General features: G+C 33.0%; 5 protein-coding genes, 1 non-coding gene and 1 pseudogene across 7 annotated transcripts in view; all 7 read right to left on the bottom strand.

Moving 5' to 3' along the window:
- LOC145639610 (desiccation protectant protein Lea14 homolog) overlaps positions 1-14,152 on the bottom strand; it is a 31,140-nt gene extending 16,988 nt beyond the window's left edge. Inside the window, exons 1-2 of one of the 2 annotated variants that reach the window (XM_081690896.1) lie at positions 13,856-14,152; positions 11,862-12,173 (exon numbers count right to left, since the gene is read on the bottom strand). In XM_081690896.1, the coding sequence (XP_081547022.1) occupies positions 11,888-12,173; positions 13,856-14,061 (492 nt within the window). In that variant the 5' untranslated portion in view covers positions 14,062-14,152 and the 3' untranslated portion in view covers positions 11,862-11,887. Of the gene's footprint in view, positions 1-11,660; positions 12,174-13,855 lie in introns of those variants that run through there. The other variant, XM_081690894.1, reaches the window with a different exon arrangement.
- On the bottom strand, positions 4,592-5,543 carry LOC145638587 (RING-H2 finger protein ATL67 pseudogene; annotated as a pseudogene).
- On the bottom strand, positions 9,521-10,003 carry LOC145640685 (Late embryogenesis abundant (LEA) hydroxyproline-rich glycoprotein family). The gene has a single exon (XM_081691921.1). The coding sequence runs from the start codon at positions 10,001-10,003 to the stop codon at positions 9,521-9,523; it is 483 nt and encodes a 160-aa protein (XP_081548047.1).
- TRNAA-AGC (transfer RNA alanine (anticodon AGC)) lies at positions 10,686-10,758 on the bottom strand. The gene has a single exon. It is a non-coding gene; the product is annotated as a tRNA-Ala (tRNA).
- A 247-nt stretch (positions 14,153-14,399) lies between the features above and the next one.
- On the bottom strand, positions 14,400-16,588 carry LOC145639611 (desiccation protectant protein Lea14 homolog). The gene is made up of 2 exons (XM_081690897.1): positions 15,841-16,588; positions 14,400-14,873 (listed from the first exon to the last, which is right to left on the bottom strand). Exons 1-2 carry the CDS (start codon positions 16,044-16,046, stop codon positions 14,600-14,602), a joined length of 480 nt encoding a protein of 159 aa, XP_081547023.1. The 5' UTR covers positions 16,047-16,588; the 3' UTR covers positions 14,400-14,599.
- Positions 16,589-19,249: 2,661 nt separating this feature from the next.
- LOC145638586 (uncharacterized) lies at positions 19,250-20,608 on the bottom strand. The gene is made up of 2 exons (XM_081689573.1): positions 19,868-20,608; positions 19,250-19,615 (listed from the first exon to the last, which is right to left on the bottom strand). Exons 1-2 carry the CDS (start codon positions 20,365-20,367, stop codon positions 19,435-19,437), a joined length of 681 nt encoding a protein of 226 aa, XP_081545699.1. The 5' UTR covers positions 20,368-20,608; the 3' UTR covers positions 19,250-19,434.
- Positions 20,609-21,125: 517 nt separating this feature from the next.
- On the bottom strand, positions 21,126-25,864 carry LOC145638585 (uncharacterized). The gene is made up of 10 exons (XM_081689572.1): positions 25,368-25,864; positions 24,113-24,249; positions 23,840-24,013; positions 23,434-23,670; positions 23,227-23,327; positions 23,037-23,109; positions 22,858-22,926; positions 22,633-22,740; positions 21,859-21,984; positions 21,126-21,575 (listed from the first exon to the last, which is right to left on the bottom strand). The coding sequence occupies exons 1-10, from the start codon at positions 25,699-25,701 to the stop codon at positions 21,381-21,383; spliced, it is 1,554 nt and encodes a 517-aa protein (XP_081545698.1). The 5' UTR covers positions 25,702-25,864; the 3' UTR covers positions 21,126-21,380.
- Positions 25,865-26,053: the final 189 nt, after the last annotated feature.

The raw sequence follows: 26,053 nt of genomic DNA, 5'->3' as shown, positions 1-26,053 counted from the left end.
AAACCTATTTTTGTTGTAGCTAATTTAATCACAAATTACTACAGTACGTCACAACTCACAATATGAGCCTAGGAAGTTTTTAGGCTATAAAACATGTAAGTGGGCTCGACAATGACCTGGATAAGGAGATATGTTCTTCTTAGGTCGGCTAAAGCTTACCGAAAGTATAGGCCTTTTTGCTGGAATGTTGATACTACACATCTAGATTTAGAAATTTAGTAGTTGTTGATACTACAGACTACAGTACTACAATACTATAGCAGTCCAAAAATATGAGGAAAACAAACTACAAGTAAATAATAATATTTCATTGGTATTTTAAAATAGAAAAAGATATATACAGCCCTAAAGAAGCTAAAAATGGAAAGAAAAAACAATAAAAAAATATTTAGTATACCGCTTTACTCGTGAATTGTCGATCAATTCCCAACTTAAAACAAAAAAGGGAGTATATTGATTTTGAAATATGCAACAATTTGATCTAGCACTAATCATAATTAATTCAAATTCGTATTTATATGCACATTTATAAGAAATTGTTACTTTGTACTAGTACTGTATTACTTATTACTCCATTCATCCCTTAATACAAATCTCTTTCTAACATTTATTACTCGAACAATAAAAAAAATAAGCTTTAGAGACAGAGAGAGTATGTAAATTATCGTCGATATATAAACATCGTATTAATTTAGTTTTTAGAAATTGTTCCAGGTACCCATAAGGTTTTAAAATATGCACCGTGTACTCCATACTTCCTACTTTGTATATAAAAATTAATACGGAATGAGGCACTCCATCTGATTCTCTGAACCATAACCAAGATTAATCTTTGTGTCCAAAAAAAGAAACATTTAAATGAAGTTGCGAGGACTAATAGTATAGTGCTTCCACATACGAGTTAATATAAGAATCAAAATGAGCATGAACTCGCCGCAATATAAAAAGAATATGAGGATACGGACATAACAAAGATTCGTTGCCCTCTGCCCACTGCATAATGTAACAGTGTAAGACTAGATCTAAATGAAGCACACACATTGAACAAAATGTTGGAAACAACATTACAACATATACTACTGCGGCCCAAAGATTAAAAAATATAAATAAATAAATAAAAAAAATGCATATATACGAAGTAATTAATTTGATGCAGACCATGCAATACTAATAAATTGGACAACAGTTTTTAATCAACGGTAAGTTTTTTATGGGGTGCAAATCAACAGACAACAGCAATTATTCATTTCCTACCCATTCATAGTATACAGTATGATCATTGACTCTAATTATAGCTGGTCAAACTTTTGTAATTGGGTGCTGAACTGCTGATGGCTGAATACCATTTTACAGTATTTAATTAATTAAATTTCTTCCCTACATTCCTATAATCACTGACTCTCAGTTACTTCCTTTATTAAGCGTCTAATATTATAGGTTCCTTGCCTCCTTGGTATTGATTTGTAGTTCTCCTTATAAAGAGAAAGTAACTGGCCTGTTATAGTGTCAAGGTGTCATCTATTTCATGCTAAATTTCGTATGCTTCATTAAGATTTTGTTACTTTCATAATTTGTTGATGGAGTTGATGACACCAAATGTAGTATGTACTATGTAGTAGATGTGAAAATAAAGTGATGGTTTCTTATAATTATACATAGTCTTGGACAATTTCAAATAGACTAATCAAAAATAAAATAGGGGTAATTAAGGAGGCAAGACTGTATGAGTATATTACATTTTATTTTAGAGAGGGAAAAAAAAAGGTGTAAGACAATTGTGCAGGCAGAAGTCAAATGCCAAAATACTTCAAAATACAGAGTAGTAAATAACTATATACGGAGTATAAAATTGCCCAATGTTTCCAATTAGTCCAACTTCTCCTTTGGTATTCAATATTCATTAATTTCTTAACAGTAAAGCTGAATTGAAAAATTGGGTTCATTCTAACGGGTGATAAGTTGAAGCTGAAATCGGATTATGGGCTGGAAATTTCTAATCTCAGCATAAATGGGCTTTACGTCAATTTCAATTGGGCTGAAATTCTGGACCAACTTTCGCATGTTATGACTTATGAGCTTATTCACTGTTTTTAGAAAAAATAAAGGAGCTTCATATTCCCTGAGTAAGTGCATTCCCTTAAAATTTAAAACATGCTAAGCCGTAATTAAATCTTCTCACAAAGGATACCAACTACTTTAAATGGTACGACTATGAACTTCAGAAGTCAAGCCAATTAAAAGTCTTCTACTCGTATTAAATAAGATCATATTTTAAACTACTCCGTAAATACTTGTCGAAATAATAAATTGTGAAACACCTTCACACGCTCTCCCCTTTTGTTCCCTTCTTAATTCTTATGCCTCATCAGCTCATCTTCATCCATCTTCATAGGTTTACTTCAACTTGAACCATGACTAGAAACCCACTACACTTTCACTTGACCAGGTGTTAGGCATGTAAACTAATATCTTGGTCAATTTTCAAACAACTTATGTAAGCAATGACTAAACAAAAGTCAAGCTGATTTCATGTCTGAGATCGTTACATGTAGATGTTGTGAAAAATTAAAATAAAAATATATTCATTATAAGTACACTTATATTTATCCAAGAAGCTATTCTGTTTTGGTCAAACAATATATTAAAGATAATGAAACAATAAAAGTCAAACAAGACAAAAACATACTATGTGTAAAATAGTAGATTAGATCAAAACTTCAAAATAGATTTAGATTAAAATATCTTGGATAAGATGAAAGGAACGAAACCTTATTCTAATTAAAATAATACCAAATAAGATTAGACTTTAAAAATTAATATCATACCACATTAAGATAGGCAATTATACAGAGTAATTCCTAAAGATAAAAATTCATTCAGACCAAACCAAATGTCCAAACCTTAAATAATTTAGACCCAAACACCTTAAAGATGATGAAGAGCACATGCATCAGGGTACAAAACTACTCCGTATGTAGTTGGGTTTCGATATAGAAAGTTGAAAGTTTTGCCTAAGATTGATTGAAAAGTTAGTGGAAAAGTGAGTTATTAAAAAGCTTAAGTAGGTTCTTACAATTAATTTAGTATAGTTTTGAGTACATTAATTAATAAATAATGAAGATATTCGAGATGGGAGATCTTGAGATTAGTTTTTAGAGCTCCTATACCATTTCCTCTATCATCAGTTTCCTCAACCAGATTTACAAACATAATTTTTGGAGCTCAAGTGGTGTGTGTTGTCACACTACTTACTCAACTTCTTTCCAAAGTCAACTCTTTTTCTAATAACAATGTAATCATGTCTCTAATAACTTAATTAAACAATACATCAATTCTTAATCTCTGGATCTTCTTTGACTATAGTAGAAGCATCCATAAGACCTTCATTATATAAAAGGCTAAAATGTTAATAATAAATAAATAAAACTAAAAAAATTATATGCTCTTCAAGAGAAAACAAAGGATATAAAACACAAACATCACAAATGGCTTATAGTTCCAAACTTCCAACCCCCCAAAAAAAAAGTCAATTATTGAATTAAAGAATCAGAATATCACAATAGCACATGATTTGATGATTTCATTTTTTTTTTAAATGAAAGATTCTATGTTCTTATATCACTTGCATTCTCATGCATGTGCCACACAGTCCATTGCTAAAGCAAAATTTTATTTCAATATGAAATTCGGTTTTCAAAAATATTGATTCATACTCCATGCATGTCATTGTAGTTGGAATTGCTTACTCTTTACGTTTATGTCACTGGCATAGCATAAGAGTGATTGAACAAACTTGAAATTGCCATTGCATAAAACATTCATGTGGAATGAAGAAGACTAGTAGATTGATTGAGAACATTTTGTTGGTAAATCTTTTACAATTAAAACTACTCGTACTGAATAAAACTCGACTTAAATGTCAATAAAAACTTGTCAATTTAATTAAAATGTGATAGCACGCTCTTCAAACTTTAGAGCCTTATTACCTAATCACTCGGTATGATTTCAAAGAAGTTATCATAGACATTGTGCTGAAGAAATTGTCCCATAACTTTCAACTTAGGACTATGACACTGACACGTTCATTAGCTAATGGTGGGAAGATGAATGAGTATGTGAAACTCACAATAATCCAATAGGAGAATAAAGGAGGAATTAAGCCAAAAGAATTGACTTTTTCATAAGCATAAATTCCATTTCAATCATCTCAACAAAATGTACCGTACAACCCAAATTGTTCTGATTCTCATACACAAAAATTCTCAATGATAAGATGGTCATATGTCCTACTTGAACATCAAAGGCATGTAACATGAACTTTGCTGCTAAAGGGAACAACCAAATACAAACTCCTTTTTTTCAATTTTCTCTTTTTCTTCCTTTCTCTTCTTTTTTTTTTCATCTCACTTTTTCTTTTACTTTTTGTTAGGGAGTAAGAGAACATAGCATCTCAATGATCTCATCTCACACATAAAAAAAAAAACAATAAACATCGAAAATCGATACTCAACTCCTACTCAAAACTTAACAATAAGCGTGTTTTAATTAAACATTAATAACACCAATCGATATTAATCAATATTTGCATGAATCAGGCCAAAAAAAAAACCCTAGCAATTTCCATTGAATTTGTGTTTACATTTGGCCTTCATAATCATAATTTCAAATCAATCATACTTAAACCAAAATCTAAAAACTAAAAAAAGAAAAATCCAAACTAATCAAAATATAGTACAAGTAGAAAATAATTTAAGAGGAAGAAATGACAGTAGACCTGCGACGATTATCAGGGTACTGAGAAAGGGGGACAACCTCGGCTAACGGCGTAGAAATCGGCGTTGGTAACGGAGAATTCCGACAAACAGGACAAGAACCGTTAAGTTTAAGCCAAGCATCAAGACAACACAAGTGAAAAAAATGGTTACAATCCGGCATCATTCTCAGCATCTCACCTTCTTTGTAATCACACAAACAAATCGAACACATTAAATTATCACCGTTACTAGATTCTAAATTCTTCTTGTAGAATTGAAATTTCGGGTAAGAGTTTATGACAGCACGATCGAGTCCAACGACGCCGTTTGATGCTCTGTTTTGGTTTTCCTCGTCGTCGTTGTCGTCTTCCGCGACAAAGATGATACGAGGTACGATGATGCCGTTGTCGGAGGAGTTAGGTAGCGGGGGAGCGTGGAGGCGGCGGCGGCGGCGGTGGTTGGCCCGACAACAGATGTAAGAAGACAGGAGAAGAGCGGAGAAGAGTACGAGGAAACCGAAAGCGATAGCTATGGCGTAACCGAGTCCGAGGTTTTGAAGTGAGAGAGGGGAGTGAGGGGGAGAGGAGGAAGGTGGAGGAATAATGGCGGACATTGAAAAAGGGGGAGTTTCATTTTTTAGGAGAGAGAAAGAAGAAAGGGAAAAGGGGTTGATGGGTTGAAGTTAGAGTGGGGTGAAGAGGAGTTAATTTTGGGAAGAATGTGTTTAATTTTATTTGGAGAGAGAATGAGAGAGGTGGGTGGAGAGTCCAGCTGCTGCATTTAATTCTTGGTTTGGGAACAGCGACACTCATTTAATGGGGAGGTTGAAGAAATTGAGGGTTTATAGAGACTCCTTCAGAGCTCAAGGAGGGAGATGGGAGAGCGTATACACAATTATTTAAGATCACTAATGGCGTTATTTGTATCCGATATGAAGATTAAATAGGGATTTTAAGATTTTAAGTGTGTTATTGTGTTTTTCTGAGGATGATCACACATATTTTGTGTAGGTGGTCATGTATTAGACATTTGCAAATTGTGGTACATTATGTCTTAAACGTAATTTCGATTTAATTGGAGATTTTGAAGTAGCAGCTTGTTGGAGGAAAAAAGCGTAAAACTTATAAGAAATGGATTATTCAAGTAACAGCCTATTATTAGCCTGGTTCGCTTATCTTGTATTCTTGTTTATTAAATAATTATTATGCCAACTGTTTAATTACAGGTGCTTTCCTATTGTCAAACATTCAAATAAACATGTTTAACAATGTTGGCGTGATTCGGTATGAGTTACATACATAACATAAATGATTATGTAATGGTAGAAAAAAAGTTGGGTAATAGGAATTTTTATTTTCTTTTATAGGTTTTGCCTATTTTAAATTCTTCTAAAGTTGGTTATATTGCAAATAGACAACTAGCCAAGAATTAATTTTTCCTAGACATCTTTCTAGCTAATATTACCATCTTTACTCAAACTGAAATGAAGGAAAGTCTTTCTTTGTTGGGTTGTTGTAAGTGGGAAGAATGGTCTTTATTTAATCATGATGATGAGTTTGATTACCGGATTGTAATGCTACCAACCGTGCATCACTAACAAAATTAATACTAATACACTTCAAGTTGTCTAAATTGGTTTGTTATTATTGGCAAAATATGGTTTATTCAGGATATTTAGAGACAGGGAGATATAACAGTGTCCCTTAAATTATACTAGTATCAAAAGCTAGCTAGGTTGTACTAAATAAAAAATTAAGTTGTTGTGTCATTCATACTTCTTGACGTTAATTACACATTTTATACCCGACACACTAGAGTTCTACAGTTTTGTTTTGGAGTTAATCACTTTGAAGGATGATCAGCAAACTATTCTGAATGTACTTGAAATTATTGGTCCCCCAATGCTAATTTTAAAAGGTTCTAATAATAATTCTAACAATCAAATAATGACAAAAAAGTAATGATATTGCAAAAGAAAAACTCTCACACAATAGACAAGAAAAAAAAAACGTAGGCAATAATCCACTTAAATTTTGATATGAGTAACTTTTTGCTAATATATTGTATAGAGTTTCATGTTCAATAGAAGATTAGATCATTTAATATTTGAATGTGATAGACCAAATTGAAATTTTTTTATTCTTTCAATCGTGTATAAGCTAGTCATTAATCCTTTTCGTAATAAACGCAACACTTTGACTTTTACTCTATTTATATGCTTACTTTTTGACTATTATTTTTGTAACCATATAAAAAACATAGGTTGTCATGTAAAATATTGTTGGATTAGTCTTTAAGTATATTTTCATCATATTAACATTTTATACTTCTTAATACGGAGTAATACGTAGTATATAATTACAATTATTAATGATCAAAATGGTGCATTGGTATATGTGTATTGGTTGAAGTGTTGCGATTATTATGAAATGGATTGAGTAATTCCAAAACAAAAGTTCCTCTAACTTAATTAATGTTATATGACAAATTAATTCCAAATTTACATACTTATATGACCTACTCATTGTTTATTTTTGAGAAAAATCTGTTAACGGACTTTAGAATGTACAGAAAAATACCCACTGTAATACAAATTATATATATTCATTATTGAACCATATACTACGTACAAAAATTTAATTAAATCAAATAGTATAAAGTATAAATTGATTCTTAGGAAAAACAAAGGTTGATAAGAAATCCAACTCATAAATTTGAGGTCATGAAATTGATTCCGTTTCATTTCAACGGTGATACGAGTATTTTTTATTACTCCATATTATTTTACCCCACTTACGCTGCAATGTTACATAGATTCGTTTATAAATATTGTTTTGTAATACAAATGTCCTATTAGATTGTTTGTACTCCATATTAAGTTATTAACAAACCCAAAGAGAAATAGAAAATGGAAAAAGAAGACAAGTTTCTCATTTATTTAATACGTACTACAACCTTTTTTAGAGTTTTAGATGATGATAATTTTGTGAAAGTGGTAAAAGCTCACATTGTAGTATGAAAGCATGGAGTCATGCTCACACAATCAGTAAAGAGGACAAAGAAGCCCATTTTTTTAATTGACTTTTGAAGTTTGAACTCGTCATCTTGCTACAGTTCCTGGTCAAGTATCCTCCTTGTCCATTCCATTACCACAGACGACCCGTCACTTTCTTCTAATTTATTCTTCCACTAATTGGGCCTTGATTTTAACATTTGTGGTCATTTTTTTTGGGTTCTTTTGGATTAGCTGATTGCTTATAGAGTGAAATATATCTCACACATTATACGTCTAATTGTACAATTGGTGGATTACATGTTAGATCAACTTGTACAACATTATAAGGAACGTCGATGGCAATTTGTCAAATAGATTAGCTGATAAAATATCTGCAAAAGATATAATAAACGCAATCAAAATTTTGTATCTGCATTTTTTTTTTAATTTTGTGTTTGATTGAAAATATTATAATTGAAACCAACGCTTCAGCATCATGTTAAAAATAATTTATACAACGTTATGTACCTGACTATGCTTCTTAGCAGTGACGGATCCAGGATTTCTAACTAGGGGTAGCACTACGCATTAAATAACTTATTAGCAAACCGTAAATAGCTAGAACTCATAAAGTCATAAAACTATTTAGATTGTCGCATTATACAACAATCAACCGAACGAATTGGGTTAACTTTATACAGTACAATGTGTTGTCTTAACTTATACCCTACCCTATTTTTGTAAGTGTATGCACAATTTAGACCTTTTTAATATACATGTACCACTTTGCCCATAATATTTTTACCAATATTAGTGCTTTTTAATTTGTCCATAATATATACTCCGAATATAGTTGTTTGTCAATAATATACTGCTATCAAATTAAAAAGTACTCCCTTAAATGCTCCATGAATTATACACTACAAAGTATGTATTGGTATTATCTATCAATCGGTTTAAGTTTTATACAGCTAATTGCATTGAATATAAGAAAAAAAAAAACTATAACATGCGATTTTTTTATATACATTTCTATGTAAATATTCATAAATATTGTTACTTATATAAAGCTATGAGCTTTGGAAAAAAAAATATATACATGAAAATGGGAAGATTACTATGAATAGAGAGTATATTGTAAATTAGAAAGCTATTTCTACATGGTTATTCACTTATTCGTATGAAATGAGAAGCTTTCTTTTAAAAAGGGAAAAAAAAAAAAAAAAAAAAAAACAACAAAAAACAAAATGTGTAGCCTATAGGTGTCGAACTCCTGACCTGTCGCATAAAACAACTTTAACTTTATTGAACTCACCACCAGAGCAATGCACATTGTACTTAATATATAAGCAATGAAAAGTATATATACATAATCATTGCTGTAGCATTTTTAACATTTTGCAGTTTTTTTTTTTTTTTTTAGGGGTACCACGTGCTACCCCTTGCTCCAACGTAGGTCCGCCAGTGCTTCTTAGGCTATAATTATGAGCTTACAACAAGACTTGGTGACCCCAATGTAGACTATTGAAAGATTACAGTTCTATATGTTCTACTAACAAAGAGTGCCAAACTCATTTTCCAAATATCATTATTATCCTGAAAGTTTTGGACAATATAGCAACATACTACGTATTTTCATTCTAGAAACAAAAATACTACTCATTCAGTATTTCTAAAATCTTAATTCAACAAACCTCTTACTATCTCTGTCAACATTTAGTTGCAACTTTGGGGTATCATTTGAGAAACATAAAATATTTCAAAGTTGCAACTAAATTTTAACGGAGGTAATACATTTTTGACCCTGAATTTCTTGGCTAGATGTATTAAAACTAACTGTACAATTCATCTCTACAACAACATTTTTAAAGTCAATGACCAACACTTTTATTCTTCCAGGAACTCTGCTGTAGGTATCCATAATAAGCAGGCCAGAACTCAGATCACTAACTATGCTCGAAGCCTTAAACATCCGTTCTGTAATGATTTCCACAGTTATGTTCATCCTCAAGGTATGCCGGCCCCGGGCTCGGCCGGGTGGTCCATGAGCCTCACCCACCATGATCCCCTTGCAGTAGATGCTTGTTGTGGTGTTACTGAACCTAAAGGTAGCCCGGTTCAAGTTCTCGAAAGAGATGTCAGCAATCATTGAGATGTTGGACCCTGGCTGGTTAACCAAGTTGGTGAGGGAGATTTTGTTGAATGTCATGATTGGATCCTTAACCTTAAAAAATGTGAAACGAAGGACTATCATGGTTATGATCATTAACACTAATGTCCCTAGGGAACATAATAGGTAGCGGATGCAAGTCGTGCAACCCCTTTTTTTGGTGGATCGGATCGGATTTGGATTAGTGATCGGACTTGCTAGTGGGCGGGTCCGATCCTCCATCATGGCAGGGGAATTTAAGGGGTATGTTTAGGGGCCGGGAGAATTGACAAGTTTAGAGCTAAAGAAGAAGGTGATGTTGATACGTAGTGAAATGGGAATTACTTATTTTAGATTTTTGCCTACTAGTTTTTAGGAATTTCTTGTTTTAGGCTTAGGATATATTTTTGTTAATTGTTATGAGTTTTATCTTTTAGGTTGTTACCTTAATAAGATAGAGTTCTTTTAAAGAGTTTTTACTAGGATAAAATTATAGTTAAGTTGGTATTAATCCGAGAAAGATTATTCAATACTCACATACGAAATTAAGAGCACTTTCTTTGTAACTAAAATATTCGTAAATATCATAATAGAGTTGAAACTTGATTGGTGATGAAGCATTGAAACTTGTGTTCATTTGGCGTAAGAAATGGGGGGTGAATTATGAAAGTCAAACCACGTTGTTAGCACGTTTATTAAAAAAAAAAAAAAAAGGGAACTAAATAATAAGGAAGAAAATAAGGTGGAAATACCGAAATAGTGCCTAGGAACTACAGAATGATTAAAATGGAGATGCGGGGTATCGATCCCCGTACCTCTCGCATGCTAAGCGAGCGCTCTACCATCTGAGCTACATCCCCAATGCTGATAAATTGCGTTTGCGATTTGATTATGACCAGTTTAATCGATTCTGTAGCTCGTTCAAACTTTGTTGGGGTATGCATACTTACATGAGCTTCAAGTGTTGATCAATAGGTAGTTTCAGTTTTGTTTTTTGTATCTCACATCGATGATACAATGATGATACAACAAAGAAACCAACTAGGCAACTACAATACTTATGAACCAACTAAGGGTCTGTTCTCATTGACTGAACTCAGCTGAAATGAACTAAGCTAAATTGAATTGAACTGAACTGAATATTTTATAAGAGAAAGAAATTAGGAACTGAACTGAATTTCAATGTATGAGAACAGGCCCTAAGTTAATTAACCGTTAACTAGTTCCCTGCTCATCTGTTATAGAGCAAGTCCTAGTGCAATTAATATGAAGTTTAACTTTCATCACTATCCAACACACTTAGGCTTTTGACAATGATTTTGAGGGATTTATGAAGTAATAAAACCATTAGCAATATCTTGAAGCGATTAAGCACTATGTCATAGTATATAATTAAGGCCCTCATTTTTTATGGGCTTTATGCCAACTCCAATATTGGACTGCTTAATTTAAGAACTGATGATGATTTCTGATCTGCCCAATGTTATGCATTCAATTCAGACTTCAGAGACATCTACTCATATGAAAACTATGAAAGCAGAGTTATTCTAACTGAAGTTCCTGGCTTATCTGATATCAGAGGCAAGAAGCTTAGGCATATCATATATATTAGCAAGGGGAATAAAACTAAAGACCACAATAGACAGTTTCTCGTATCTGCAGATCCTAGATATGCCACAATGTTAGCTAAAAAATCAGCATTGATGACCTCAATTTTATAGAGCAAACGGTTTATAGGGATAGGCGGATAGCCCACTGAAACGTTGATAACATATAGCACGTAAAAGAACCAATGCGTTTATAATTACAAGAACTCTAGCACCAAAACAAGCAAAATTCTGGTGATAACACGAAATGTTCCTGTAAGATATACTAGTACAAGGGAGACCCCATGAGTGAGTTTCCCAAATATAACCAACATGAAACTATGAAATGAGGCATAAAAAAAGGCAGAATGTTTTTTTTTTTTTTCTTTCAAACATCATGAGTTTATTCCTTCTTTTCCTCCTCTTCTTCTCCTCCTCCACCAAAGAAGTCTCTGATGGACGGAAGCTTGATCTCTCCCTTGGAAGAAAGGGGAATGGTAAAGTTTCCAATGATAGGGAGGTCGATAACAAGACCCAACTGAAGTTCATAATCAATGTCCCAGTCCCTAAAGATATCCCTTGCCAAGCTCACTATGATGCTATGTGGCACCTTCATTGGCACGTCAAGCATTGTAGTCTCTTTTCCTCTAATTGATCCTGGGTCTGCAATGGTACCGGATAGTATCTCCCTGCAAAAATTGACTCCATTTCATTAGTTCATCATTCAAACCACGGAATGATTCTCAATCATCGTTCCTCAACTAATGACACCAATACTAATACAAACGAACAGTGAAACTTAATTAATGTGAGACTAGGGTAACATTTGTTTAATTTCGGAATGACTAATAGCTTTATGATGGATAACCTTTAACGTCTCATACAAATTAATGAAGGACAGTATCAACCTAAGACTTACTCGTACAAGAATAGCATCAATAAAGACGTGGAAAAGGACTTAGCCTGAGATCTGACATATTTTATTCATTCTTCTTTTTCCTGAATCCTGACTTTCTTATGAATATATATCTTTGGCTCTCTACTAGTAGTTGCGTAGAAGATTAAAAGTGGAATAGTATCAAGAATATGCCAAATCATGGAGCCCAAATAACCATATTTAAATTGAATTTTCAATGTTTCCCTCCATTTTATAAAATTTGGCATCTTCATAATATAATACCTCCACTGTACTACATAATAGAAGTCTTTGGTAGTACTAATTCTTATCCCTCTATGATTACGCGTTAAACAAGTTTATGCACACTTTTGTTAGTGACCTAACTAGTGTTAGAGATCGAATGCATAACATTCATGATCATAACGATGATACTTATATATATGTGTTAATCACTTGTAAATTAAGAACATGTCTAACATTTTCTGCACATAATTGCATAAATAACATCGGTGTGCAGCAGCTAGTTTTTCAATAAATCATCAAAATTTTCGGATATTGGACTATATAAAATTGTTAAGTCTGATTACTCTGATATATCAAACAAAAAAAATATTGACAAATCTTAAATAAAACACAATGAGCACCTAAGCTACATTATCATTACCAGTGATGGGTTTGTTTTCCTAATCTTCCCCTGAATCAAAGGCTTTGGCAAATTAAAGTCATGAAAGTAAAAAGGAAATATGCCCTTTCTACCTTCTAATATAATCTACCTCGACAACTTTCCAATATTTTCTTAGCAATTCAAATAACTTTAGTGCTTTATTGATTAATATGTTGATCATATAAACATTAGAGAAATAAAAAGAGCATCATACTTTCAAAAAAGAGGAAATGAGCATCATTAATCCATAATAAATAGGGTATACTATAGACAATGGAATACGACTGTCCGAGTATATCATTTCCTAATATATCCCCAAATCGCCCCATATTATACCTTTATAATGTCCTCGATTTACCCTCAAAAACATTTTTAAATTACCAAAAATACCCTTAGTCATTTACGAAGTTGAATTTAGATGCATATCTAGGAAATTAACCGGATGCACCTCAATACAACAATAAAAATTTTTTTTTAAAAAAGTCTAGTTAGGTAAAGGGCATAAAAGATTAATTAAGGAGCCAAACCATCTAAGAAACATGAAATCTATTAACTACTTTGACTAGCAAAATCAAAAGGTTCATATTCAAACAAATCACCAGAAACAATTACACTTCAAACAGGATAAATAAATCAAAAAAAAAAAAAAAAAAAAAAAAAAAACAGGGGAGAACAATTAAAAATCTCCAAAAATCCAAGATATAATACAATTACATATATATCACATTGATCAAACGATTGACAAAATAGAATTTTTTTAAAAAAAATTTAAATGCAAAAAAAGGGTGTAAAAAAGAAAATATACAAACCTGCCATCACATCTAAGGAGGTAAGTGATCTCACAAATAGGAATAGATTGAGAATAAGGGTTCATAACACCAACTTTAGCGCTGTAAGTAACACCCTCTTTGTTAACTCCTTTCAGATCAAAATCTTCTATGTTTGCTTCTGGTTTTGGCATATCTGCGATCTTCTCTGCTACAAAGTTTTTTGCTTTGTCTATTAATCCTGCCATTTTTTTATTTTTTTTTTATGATCGAGATTAAGGAAGATGATTTGCTATTGATCTTGTTTTAGCGATGCTTCTTGTTTTGGGATTGGTCAGGCCTTTATATAAATAGAGGTTGAGAGGGGCTCTCTTGCCTTAAGATGTTAAAAGGTGTCACACGTATACCACTTTTATTGCATTCTGATGTGATTTTCTTACAATAATAATAATATTAAAATTGTTTCCTTTGAAGGCGATTATTGTAATATTTTATTTATCTCGATCTTTATTTTGGATACTCCGTATTTTGGATACTCCGTATTTAGTTTTCCGAATAAGGAATAACTTTAAACATTTAAAAAAAATTAAAAATATAAACATTACGCATTATTTGATTACTCAATTAACTTTTCTTGCTCCATAAACAACTTGATGAGGGATTCAATATTTTTGCGTTTTAGTACTTAAAAACAAATTAAGGTTGGTGCATAGACCACACACATTAGGAAATGGGTATAAATAAAAGACAATTATGAGTATATATATCACAATTCACAAGGAAGGTTTATTCCTCGTTATCTTCTCCTTTTCGAAAGAAGTCTTTGATGGAGGGAAGTCTGATCTCTCCCTTTTTCCGGACAGGAATAGTAAAGTTTCCAATGATAGGGATGTCGATAACGAGACCTATCTCAAGCTCATAATCAATGTCCCAATCCTTAAAGATATCCCTAGCCAAGCTAACAATCACGCTGTGTGGCACCTTCATTAGCACTTCTAGATTTGTCTTATCATTTCCTTTAATTGAACCTGGATCTGGAATAGTTCCGGATATTATTTGCCTGTAAATATCAACTTCATGCCATTAGTTTACATCAAACTTGAAGAACTAAAATATTGCCAATCTAAAACTAATCTTAATCTAAAATTGCGTTGAAAAAATTTATACAATACTATTTCTGGTCCGTAACATTGTTACATTTAGGAAATTAACTAGATGTATAATAATCCTATTATCAAACCATCCAAACAAATGTAACATCATACATCCATACCCAAAGTATCAATTTAACCACCTCGACTATCAAATGCAAAAGTCCAGGTTCATATATAAATATAATTCAACAAACCATCATAAAACCAAGTCAAACAAGGAAAATCATTTCTATTAAATAAAATCTAGTCTCCATTTATATATATGTAATTCCTTAACAATTGACCTACAATTTTAGTTGTACCCCGTGAACATCTTAATTGTTAATATGAGTACATCAAGTAATCAACATGAGTACATGAACTAAATTAAATCTAGTGACGGCCTTATAAAGGGTATATCATTCCTAACATATCTTAAAAAGTTCCCTCCTATTTGTACATGTTATCCTTAAAACACCATTTATATCTCCTAATTAACCAAAAAAAAAAAAAGCACTTGATCCGTCCTAAAAAAGGCCCCAGAAAAAAGGGCATTAGAGGCAGCAAGATCTAACGTTCAATTTAAGCAAAATGTGAAGTCAACTTACTTGTTAAACCATCTTGACTAGCAATTAAAAAAATAATAAATAAATAAAAAGCAACATTTCAAAACTCCATATTTCATTAAATCATCCTAATTCATAAACATTTGCACTATCTCTCAAAAAAAATAAAAAAAAATAAATAAACATTTGCACTAAACACGAGTAAAAATTAAATCAAACAATAAAAAAAATATATAAAAACAGAGGAATCAATCAGAATTTCCCAAGATCCAAGATTTACAAATTGAAAATTATTATTATTCCAAGTGCAAATTATAAAATAACAAACCTGCCATCACATTTAAGATGAAATGTGATCTCACAAATAGGAATGGAATGAGAATAAGGATTGGTAACACCAACATTAGCACAATATGTAACACCTTCTCTGTTGACTCCTTTTAGATCAACATCATCTATGCTTGCTTCTGGCTTTCTCATATTTGCGATTTTCTCTGATACAAAGTTCTTTGCTTTGTCTCTTAATCTTGACATTATTTTGCTAATCTCTCTGCTTTATATAAACTAATTTTATGAGATAAGGAAGATGATTACCCCTTAATCATGTTGGTCATTGGCTATAATTTAATACTAATGCTTTTAAAGTGGTTGAGGCCTTTGGGGTTTTAATATTGTCTTATTGGTGCTACACATATATGACTTTAATTACATTGTGATTTTCTTACCTAAGTATTAGAATTGTTTCCTTTTAAAGCAGATTTTTGCAATGTTTTTAAAGATTTTGGGCATTTACTTTTTTCTCAAGAACAAATTATTAATATTACCTAAGAATTATAGCTTTTATTCCCTCAAAAAAAAAAAAAAAAAAAAAAAGAATTATAGCTTTTAATTTTTAATAAAACTAGATTAAGTCCCGTGCCACACACGGGTTTAACAAAATTTTATAATGAATTATAATGTTAATTTAAAATCTACCAAAAAATAATCCACATATTTTAAAATAAAATTGAAAAGGTTTGAATCTCAGGTTTGTTCTCTTCAGCTTAATTTCAGTTCAGTTTAGTTTCTAATTTCCTTCTCTCGTAAAATATTCATTTCAGTTCAGTTCATTTCAACTCCAATCAATTCAGTTCAGTTCAGTAAATCAGAACAAACCCTTAATTAATACTCGAAATTGAGCCTGGAATCCGAATTAGACCAAAGGTAGAACACCAAAAATAAAGTAAAAGATGTAGAAAAATCTTTTATACTCCCTCCATCCCTTATGTCCAATTTTAAGATTCAAATAATACTCCCATTTGCTTTTTTCAAGTACCATTAATATTAAATTTTTAAACAGAGGAATTACGTACTGAAGTTTTTTTTAAAAAACAAATGCTTTGATAAAATGGTTAGACGTTGCCATTGTAATACTTTGTACTTTGTACTTTTGTAGGCGTAACGAGTGGAAGGATTTGTTATCAAAGTGGGATAGACGTGTAAGATTTGACTTTTCATATGGAGTAGTAGTCATCAAAGTGTAACTCATTTTTTTGAAAATAAAAAAGGCAATCTTCGTCGATTCTTTACAATTGTTGCCGTACCAAAAAGCAAATCATATTCCAGTGGAATAGACGAGGAAACTTTCAAAACTCAATAATACACTCGTATACTTTATCCTTATTTTAAGGTTGTTTTCACCTTGAGTTACATCACTTACATGTTAATTTATGCTTTGTTTAGAATTTTAATAACGATTTTTTTAACCCTCTTCTAGTACTGTATAATACGGAGAAAGATCCTACAAAACTGAAATCTCTCACAAATCCTTCCGATCCGTGTCTGCGGGCTAAGAACTTTGAGAGTAGGACGAAATATAAGGGAATTTCCATCCTTAATTACCTTTAGAGGGGTTTAATCCCACAACCTTAAGTTATGAGATGCAAACCTTATCACTAGACTAAACTATTCATGCATGATGAAGTTAAATTGTAGTATTTGGTACGTATATAGTGATATATTGTAAAAAAAGAATTTTTTTTTTACCCAACTGTAAAAAAAAGAAATTTAAAAATATTGACTCGTTTAATAAATGAAAAATGATAAACATAGCCCTTATAAATATAGCCTTAAGGGCTATGTATAAGAAACTAAAAGGGGAAACACTGATGAAAAATTAATATTAATTACAATAATTTGTACATAATTTTATTTAAGGGCTATATATAACATTACTCATAATAAAAACATTTTGAAAATTTTAATTCAAATTCTACCAAATAACTATCTGTTTATATTTGCTCAATAAAAAAAAAAAACTATCTGTTTATAAAAAAAAAATAATAAAAATAAAAAATTACCTCTGTTTGAAAATAATACTCTGTATGAAATAGAAGTAGTAATTAAAAAACGGAGTATAAGCGGTGGGACACGTGCAAAAACGTGTATACCGGCCGACCCGCGTATAAGGCGTAACGTAACTATGTAAGATCTCACCTGGAGGACCCATCTCCGTACTATTTATAAGGTGGCCAGGTCAGCTGTACACGTGTACTTTAAGAATACCGGATCCGTCCGTAAATGTTGAAAGTTTGACCGTTTGAAGGATGTGGGCCTATTAATTATGGACCAGAATGATGGGCCAGTCAATAAGTATTTCGTGTCAATTAAAATGAGGTTTTAGGTATCTATCATAATACGGTATTGAAGCTAAGTAGTGATGTGTTTTATTGGATCTTGGCCCAATTATAGATTAGCTTCATTAGTCACCCCAAATTTGAAGTCATAATTCATGAACAAGTGGTGTGTTGGCTATGGTCTTTAGTCTTCACCAAGGCGACGAGTCATTATTTAGGAACGAAGAGAATAATATCTATGTTATATTGTTATCTATCTCAAACTTTTTATCGTATTGTGTCTTGATGGCTGGTTTCACTCTCATATCGCCGCTGATTATGCTACTACCTCCGTTACATATTAGTTGCAACTTTGGAATATTTTATGTCTCACAAATAATACCCCAAAGTTGCAACTAATATGTAACGGAGGTAGTACATGGTTTCCATAAAAGAGTAGGCATTAAAATCTTATTGAATGTTGAATGGGTGTAGGACCACTAATTTTGATTGAATGAGGCCGTGAACAAAAACATTAGTTAGCCATGCATTCAATGTTAACTTATGGATGGAATAGAACCTATGAAAAATTGAAAATGCCATGCATAGGTCCCATACTTGCACCCATAAAGTAGGAAAAAAGTTGGATGATCACTAATAAATTCAAGTGACATTTGATAAAGTATATAAAAAAACCATTAAATTGAACATTGAACATGGACTTCAATTAACTTAATCTCTTAGTTGAAATGGACTATTAACAAGAATATCTTTCAAAAATCAATTAAATGTGAAATATATATGGTGTAAGTAGTGATTCTTGATGATCAATTAAACAAAGACAAAATTTACAAGATCTCATTTTAGCAATTTTGGACTATTTAGTTGTGCGAAACATATTATACATGGGACTCATCACTGGAGCACATATCCAACTAATAATTCAGGATGATGATCCAAATGAAAAATCAGACATGGATCACAATATGATATTCATTTGAAGTAGTTTTTTTAATTATTAAAACCCTAAAAAATGATGTTACAATTTAGTTTCATAAATTAAAATTGGCCCAACAATTGTTAAATCAACCTCGTGTAAGAATTTTTGTTTTGACATTATTACGTGTACAATGAAAACTGAAGATGTATTCGTCTATTCGATCTAACTTTTAACTTTAGGAAAGAACTGGCTACAAGCTTACAAATATACTATCATGTATATATATGTTCATTGATACATGTGTATGTGCATTTACATTTTATAATTAGATTTTGTTTGAGAAAGCTTAGAATAATATGTAGTTAAATAATTCATGAATTAGGGATACTTAGGTTAAACTAGATAGAAATTGCATTTGGTTAAGTAGAGGAGAAAGGGCTTCCATCAACTTCTCGCAAGGATGATTGTGAACTCCCTCATATGTTGTTACGACAATGCTAGAGTCCTTGGATAATCTCTGCACTTGTTTCTTTACATTACATGTCAAATGTGTGCACCGATAATAGCTCCTGTATGATAACCATAATTTGTTTAGCCTTTGATCATTAATCCAATATGAAAATTAAAACCTATTAATATAGAAATATCGATCATGAAATTAGAAAATAAGGGTAACTAGTCAAGGAAAAAAAAGGAAGAATAAGAATGACCATACAGAATAAATATTGATTTTTTGTAATATTTAATTGCATTAATTATCGTTCCCTAAAAAGAGAAAATTAGTTGTTTGTACACCAAGAACGAACTAAACATGTACGTACCTTGGATAGATGTTATTCTTGACGGATTTCTGTCCATATTTTCTCCAACGATACCCATCATCAAGGATGTCCTCAGAGCTCTTCGTTTGGAATGCAAATCGAGGAACCACCTTGGCCTTCCTCGATCTTGTACTGCCACTACTACTAATACTACAACTACTTATTCTCTTGCTGCTTTCCAACCTATGATCAATACTTCCTCTATTTTCTTCCACATTATTGCTTAGAGTACTATTGTTTCCACCACTTAAAAAATCTGAACCATTGCTCTGACGATCATTTTCAAACTCAGCACAATCAAGTCGTTTATTATTATCATTATTATGACAATATAAATAACTACTAGCCGCCTTAACAGTTGGTGAATCGATCAAAAAGCTAGACCAATCAACGTTATCTGAGATAGTCGCGGCCTCAAAATCATTTGATGAAAACAACAACGGAGGTGAAAATTCCTTTTGTTGAACCTCAACGCGTGGGACATTTTGCTGCTCTTCCATTCGATGATGAGATCGAGTATAGATGAAGAGGCTCGGGACGAATATAAAACGTGTATGGGTGTATATATGGTGAGATGGATGGAAGGTAAGAACGTTGGCCAGATATATGAAAAATAAAGAGTTAGAGAAATAGAGGTGTATGTGAAAAGGGAGGGAAAAAGGAGAGGATGTTACGTTTGAAGGAGTTTAGAGAGAAATAAAAGAAAAAAAAAGGCCAACAAAATTGCACCTACTTTGTTGGTTCAACTACTGGTGCTACATTACGTTTGTGAAAGGTTTTTCCTACAAATATCCAATACATATGTTTGCATTTTATGTTAGTTGTGTAGTATTTATTCTGTCGTTTTCTCTAATATGTGTACATTATCAATGGTGAAAGGCGATACGTCGACGCAATGACGCACATATACAGATAGTAAGGTAGCTTCTTGCAGGAATTTTTAGTGTGTTAATTTGTTAAGTCGCCAACCCATATAGTCAATTACTTACCTGGTTTACTACTAATACGGTGATTTCTAATGTGACAAGGGATTTATTATCAGTCTCTCAATGAAAGTCACTATGAAGCATTAACGGATTCGTGTCCTGGACCCCTGCTATTTAAAACTTTAATTCATCCCATACAAACATCTTTACGAATACAGATACAAACTCGCCCTTGGAAAGAACACCAACGGCGAAAGCACTCTGCTGGGCTGACAGAAAGGTAGAGTCGGGTAAATTTTACACGAAAACAATTTCGACTAGATTTTGTAAAAAAAAAAACATGTCATGCTGTTATTCTTATTTCTGAGTATCATAAACTAATATTATTACATTCTATGAAAATCATCAAAATTCAGACCTAACCCTCTCTCTAATAGCAAGACCACTCTATCATGGTCCTGCGCTTATGAACTCAATGAAACATGTTACAATCCGCCAACCTATATATTGATAACAGGAAAATAAAAAATAAAAAAAAAGCTAGCAGTATTTATTAGGTAAAGACATATCTTGAGACTGGAAAATATTTAGAACAAGGGCCTCTTCCCATTCAACATCTCCATCAGATGATCAAAGACGTGACTTCCACCGTCCCGTAAACCAGAATGCATGTATTCATTAGTTATCCACAGCCTAATTCCGGAAATATGTTCAGCAGTTTTCATGGCCAGATTGAAGTTCACAAACATGTCCTCATAGTAGAGCGCAGCTGCTACAGGAACCTATAAGCATTGTCATGCATTAGCAATGTTAGATGATAAGGCACAGCATTATCTAAACCCGAGGGAGCACAACATGACAGAAACATGTATTCACATGAAACTAGCGACACAAAAAGAAGTATAATATATCTGCAGTTTAAGCAAAGAAACAAGCCCCAAATTATGAATCCTGGTATTCTGCCATTAAAACATCAGCAATACATATCACCAAGGAAGGCTAAGAATCCAGGGAGAAAAAGAAACATTCAGGATCCAATCACATGTACAAGGCAGGGAATCAGACCTTGTTGTTCTCCAGTGCTGCTACATCGTATAATGGAGGCCAATCTTTTTTCTCTGAAAGTATGTGGGCAACCTCCTTGAGATGTTTCAAGGCAGAAATTTCATCAAACATCCATGGGAATACCATCTGTACAAGTAGAGTGTCAAGTCAGATTAGATTAAATGAGCAGACGTTCACTGCTGCCTACTGCAGATTCCAAAATGCAAGAAACACAATGAAAAACACAGATTTGTGGATCAGTCGTTAAATTATTTCTATTGTCACTGACCAACAAAGAAAGCAAAACTTTACTAAGGAAAGCAAGTATTCTTTGGCCGTACATAACTAAATAAAACTTAGTTACAGACTTTTTGCAGTTTAACTCTCGATGCAGCAAAATTCACTGACTTCACTCAGAATTATTGTATGAGTAACTTCTGTGTGAGAAGGTTGTAAGGCAAGGCAAGGCAAGGGTTACAAGATGAGCTTTATAATTAACTTGGGTATTATGGGGCAACTTTTATAAAGATATGGATACACATTTTCTTCTCAAGGACTCAAGGCATAATTTAGAAGCTCTCATGCTAGAATTTACCATATTGTAAATTTAACAAGAACTTCATAGGAAGAGACTCACTCACCAAAAGGAGAAGAAAAAGAGAGTTTCTAGAATAGGAAGGTTTGACACTTGAAAACAAAGTTCCACACTTAACAGCATAAGCAAGAATTTAGCCCATTACACCAATATAAAAAATAACTAGATGATACTAAGAAAACAATATCAAGGAAAGATACCTCTCCTGTGAAGTACACAGGACGCCCTTCTTTTGCTGCCCTGATTGCGTCAAACTTGTTTCCATTGGCCTCCCTTACTCTTTGAGCAGCCCACTGTGACGGAGCACCCTGCAGATTTGATATAACTTACCATTATCTACATGGAAAACTTTGCTAGACAAACAGCAGCAAGTTCATCTGCCCTAAAACATGAAAGGAAAAAAGAGAGAGAGAGACTAAACGTACTTGGCAGTAAATCAACTCATGAAGTATCACATATAGCGGGTTCGTACTGAAAGCCCCCCAGTTATCAAACTGCCATCCAGAAAAGTTTCAAGCCATCAATTGTCATACCAAGTTGTTTTTTCAAGAAATGTAAGACGTTGTACAAAAAAAAAAAAAAACTTGTCTATTAAATTACTTACGGCATTCAAAAAGTAGTAACTGAGTTGCTTTTGTGCACCTGGAATTATAACAGGATCCCAGGCTCTCTCAAGCCTGTGGAGAACAAAGGATAAGAAGGAAAAGGTAAAAAGAAAGGAATAGATAGAATGACTAAAAGAGTAATTCTTTAATCTCATATTAAGTAAAGCGAGATGTTGACTAACTACTTACATGTAATGCAACCTCTCAAACCCAGCACTAGCCCCTAGACCAGAAAGACCAAGAGTTTGAAGTCCCCTTGGGGTTAACATTCCACCAGATGGTAGAGGCACCTTCATTCAAGGAAACAAGAAAAGATACAATAACGCCAAATTAAGTTTTCAACAAAAAGCAATTCAAAAATTGAAAAGTAAACTCAAATGTTGTAGAATGTCACACCCCGCCTCCTTCAGAATTTGCCAAGAATTTAACAATATCTTGAACAACTTCAACATCCTGCGGAAACCTTTCATAGTATTTCTCTGTTTGGCGTGAAATCTTTTCAAAGCATGCATGATACACGGCATCTGCAGTACAACCATCTGCGACAGGAGGAATTCCGCCTGTTACAAGGACTTGCTTTAACCCTTGAGGGGCAAAACTTAGATATGTAACAGCACAAAAACCACCGTAGCTCTAGAAAACAAAGGGAAAGAAAAGTCGTGAATTATAAGAGCTACATGAGTTCACTTTTGGTGAAATACATACTTAGTGAAGCTGAGGAGTAAATGGAACACTATACATGTGAGCTCACAAGCTATAAATGCAATAAAATCAAGAGATAAGCACTAAAAGCAACTTATACCTGTCCCAAGATAGTCCAAGGGCCAGCTTCAGGAACAATGCGTTTTCTAATGAATTCAGCATCATGTACAATATTGTCTGCACGGAAGTGTTTCAGGTATTCAGCCAGATCTTCTGCAGATTTCATTTGCCGCATAGAAGATGTGGTTAAAGGAGTTGACAAGCCTGTTCCACGCTGTATAAATACTGCATTAGATAACTCCAAGAAGAAGCTAAGAACCATAACCTAATCATAATAACGGGATTTGCAAATGAAACTTCCAATAAATCATGCCTGATCCAACAACACAACACGATAGCCTTCACATGCTTTACCAATCCAACCATTCGATTCTGTAGGACGTGGAGACTCAAAGCCAGGTCCACCTTGCAGATATAGAAGATATGGCAGTGGTTGATCCTCCTTACCAGCTGAGAGAAATAAGAGAAATATGTAATTGTGAACCTCAAATTGGCAAAAGACAATAAAGCTATTAATGCATTAACAGCCATAACCAAGCAATATATATCACATTATTCAAAGAGCCAGACAGAATAAAAAGAGTATTGATTTTGCCAAAGTTCGTTAGTTTCACTTTGTATACTTATAAGTTATAATCCCTTTAATAGTTTTCCTGTTCTAAGAAGGATCAAATGAGTGAACATGCCAAAAGTATGGAACTCCAATCTGTATAGTTGCGTGCTTAATTTAACATCACTCATCTCAAATAGTAAGCCCTTATTCCTATAGACAAATTATCTAAACTCATAAACCCTTAAATTAAATATACACTCCACTCGACTTGAAACTTCTTTTTCGATATAAAAAGAACAGGGCTTTAATACACCACCATGTAGCTTCAACTCGAAACATGCACACATGCAATAGTTGATCGTATGAGAGGTTGTGATCAGTGTGCACACATTACATGCCGGGTATCGGCCACGTGCACCATAAACACATTGACACAGACCCGTGGTAGTGGGCAGTGGTACCAAAGATATAGAGTGCAGGGCATCATTTTCCTAGTTGTTTTAAGTCAATATTCTTTCTACAAAGTACTATTTAGTAAAGCAAAGGATATAAACACACTTGTAGTCAATCAATCGAATGTCTTTTTTATAAACAATTGTAATGGTAAGTATTAAGTACTACCCCACCACCAAAACGAATTATCAAAATTCCCTCGTACAATCTAGATTCTTGAGTGAAATCAAAAGCTAATTACGATAATCAACTAGCATATAATCCAACAAATTAAACTGTTAGTGGAATCCAACCAGGCAAATAGGCAACCACACTCATTACATACACAATTTACACACCCAGAAAAAAACAATATTAGAATAAATCTTAAAGTTCATCCCCTTTCCACGCCCTTTTTCACTTTATCAAAACTCTTTCCATCAAAAGCAAGATCAATTTTTCATATAATACAAATTTGTTCAAAATAACGGCAATTGATTAGGATATGATAAATTCGCAATCAAATTCGACAATGCAATGATGAATATGTAAAATTGATGAAATAGATTGAATTAAAAAGTACCGGCAACAAGTTCGCGAGCAAAAACGGTGATTTTAGGGCAAGATGAATCAGATACGCGAGAGTAATCAAGAGGGACAGTGAAATAATGATCACAAAGTCGGAGTTCCGGCACCGAGATCCAGTTTCCGGCGATATGGTCAGCCGGAGAACAGCCGTTGGCGGATGTCATGGCGGCGGAGAGAGTCGCAAATCTACGGCGGCGAGGAGAGAGAATGCGTAAAGTGAATGGAGCAGTTGTTGAAGAAGATGATGAAGTGAAGCGATAAAGAAGTAGAAATGGAGGTGTCAACAAACTACAAGTAGTGAATGTGGATGGTATTCGTGTTGACCACATTATTCGTCACGCCGAAAGAAAGGCAGTTTTTTTAATGTGTGATTGGTTCATAATATTTGTCAAATACTTCCATGCTTTCAAGCTAACCACTTCAACCTTTCTGTTTTTAGCATTATTACTTTACTACTATGTTTTGATTATTGACCCATGACACGAGACGGCGGCACCTCTGTTCTTTAGAAATGTTATACTTTGTTAAACTCTGCTCTGTTTAGCTGACTCAATCTGATCTGCTGACACTTATTTTACTGTCTATAAGCTCAAAAAAACAAGAACTTATTCGTTTAGGCATTAAAGGAATGATGCTCAAAATCTTAGATCAACAAGGCCTTATTCATTTAGGCATTAAAGG

The sequence above is a fragment of the Chenopodium album genome, chromosome 7, assembly GCF_948465745.1.
Source record: "Chenopodium album chromosome 7, dcCheAlbu1.1, whole genome shotgun sequence".
NCBI classification, from domain to species: domain Eukaryota; kingdom Viridiplantae; phylum Streptophyta; class Magnoliopsida; order Caryophyllales; family Amaranthaceae; genus Chenopodium; species Chenopodium album.
The sequence above is the reverse complement of the archived record's forward strand: the minus strand, read 5'-3'. Positions and strand labels throughout refer to the sequence as shown.

Coding starts and splice junctions, on each gene's coding strand:
- LOC145640685 (XM_081691921.1), bottom strand. CDS start 10,003: ATGATAGTCCTTCGTTTCACATTTTTTAAGGTTAAGGATCCAATCATG.
- LOC145639611 (XM_081690897.1), bottom strand. CDS start 16,046: ATGTCAAGATTAAGAGACAAAGCAAAGAACTTTGTATCAGAGAAAATC. Junction 14,874..15,840: donor CATCTTAAATGTGATGGCAG/GTTTGTTATTTT, acceptor TGATATTTACAG/GCAAATAATATCCGGAACTA.
- LOC145638586 (XM_081689573.1), bottom strand. CDS start 20,367: ATGGAAGAGCAGCAAAATGTCCCACGCGTTGAGGTTCAACAAAAGGAA. Junction 19,616..19,867: donor AAGAATAACATCTATCCAAG/GTACGTACATGT, acceptor GTTATCATACAG/GAGCTATTATCGGTGCACAC.
- LOC145638585 (XM_081689572.1), bottom strand. CDS start 25,701: ATGTGGTCAACACGAATACCATCCACATTCACTACTTGTAGTTTGTTG. Junction 24,250..25,367: donor TGCTCGCGAACTTGTTGCCG/GTACTTTTTAAT, acceptor TATTTCTCTCAG/CTGGTAAGGAGGATCAACCA. Junction 24,014..24,112: donor GTGTTGTGTTGTTGGATCAG/GCATGATTTATT, acceptor GTATTTATACAG/CGTGGAACAGGCTTGTCAAC.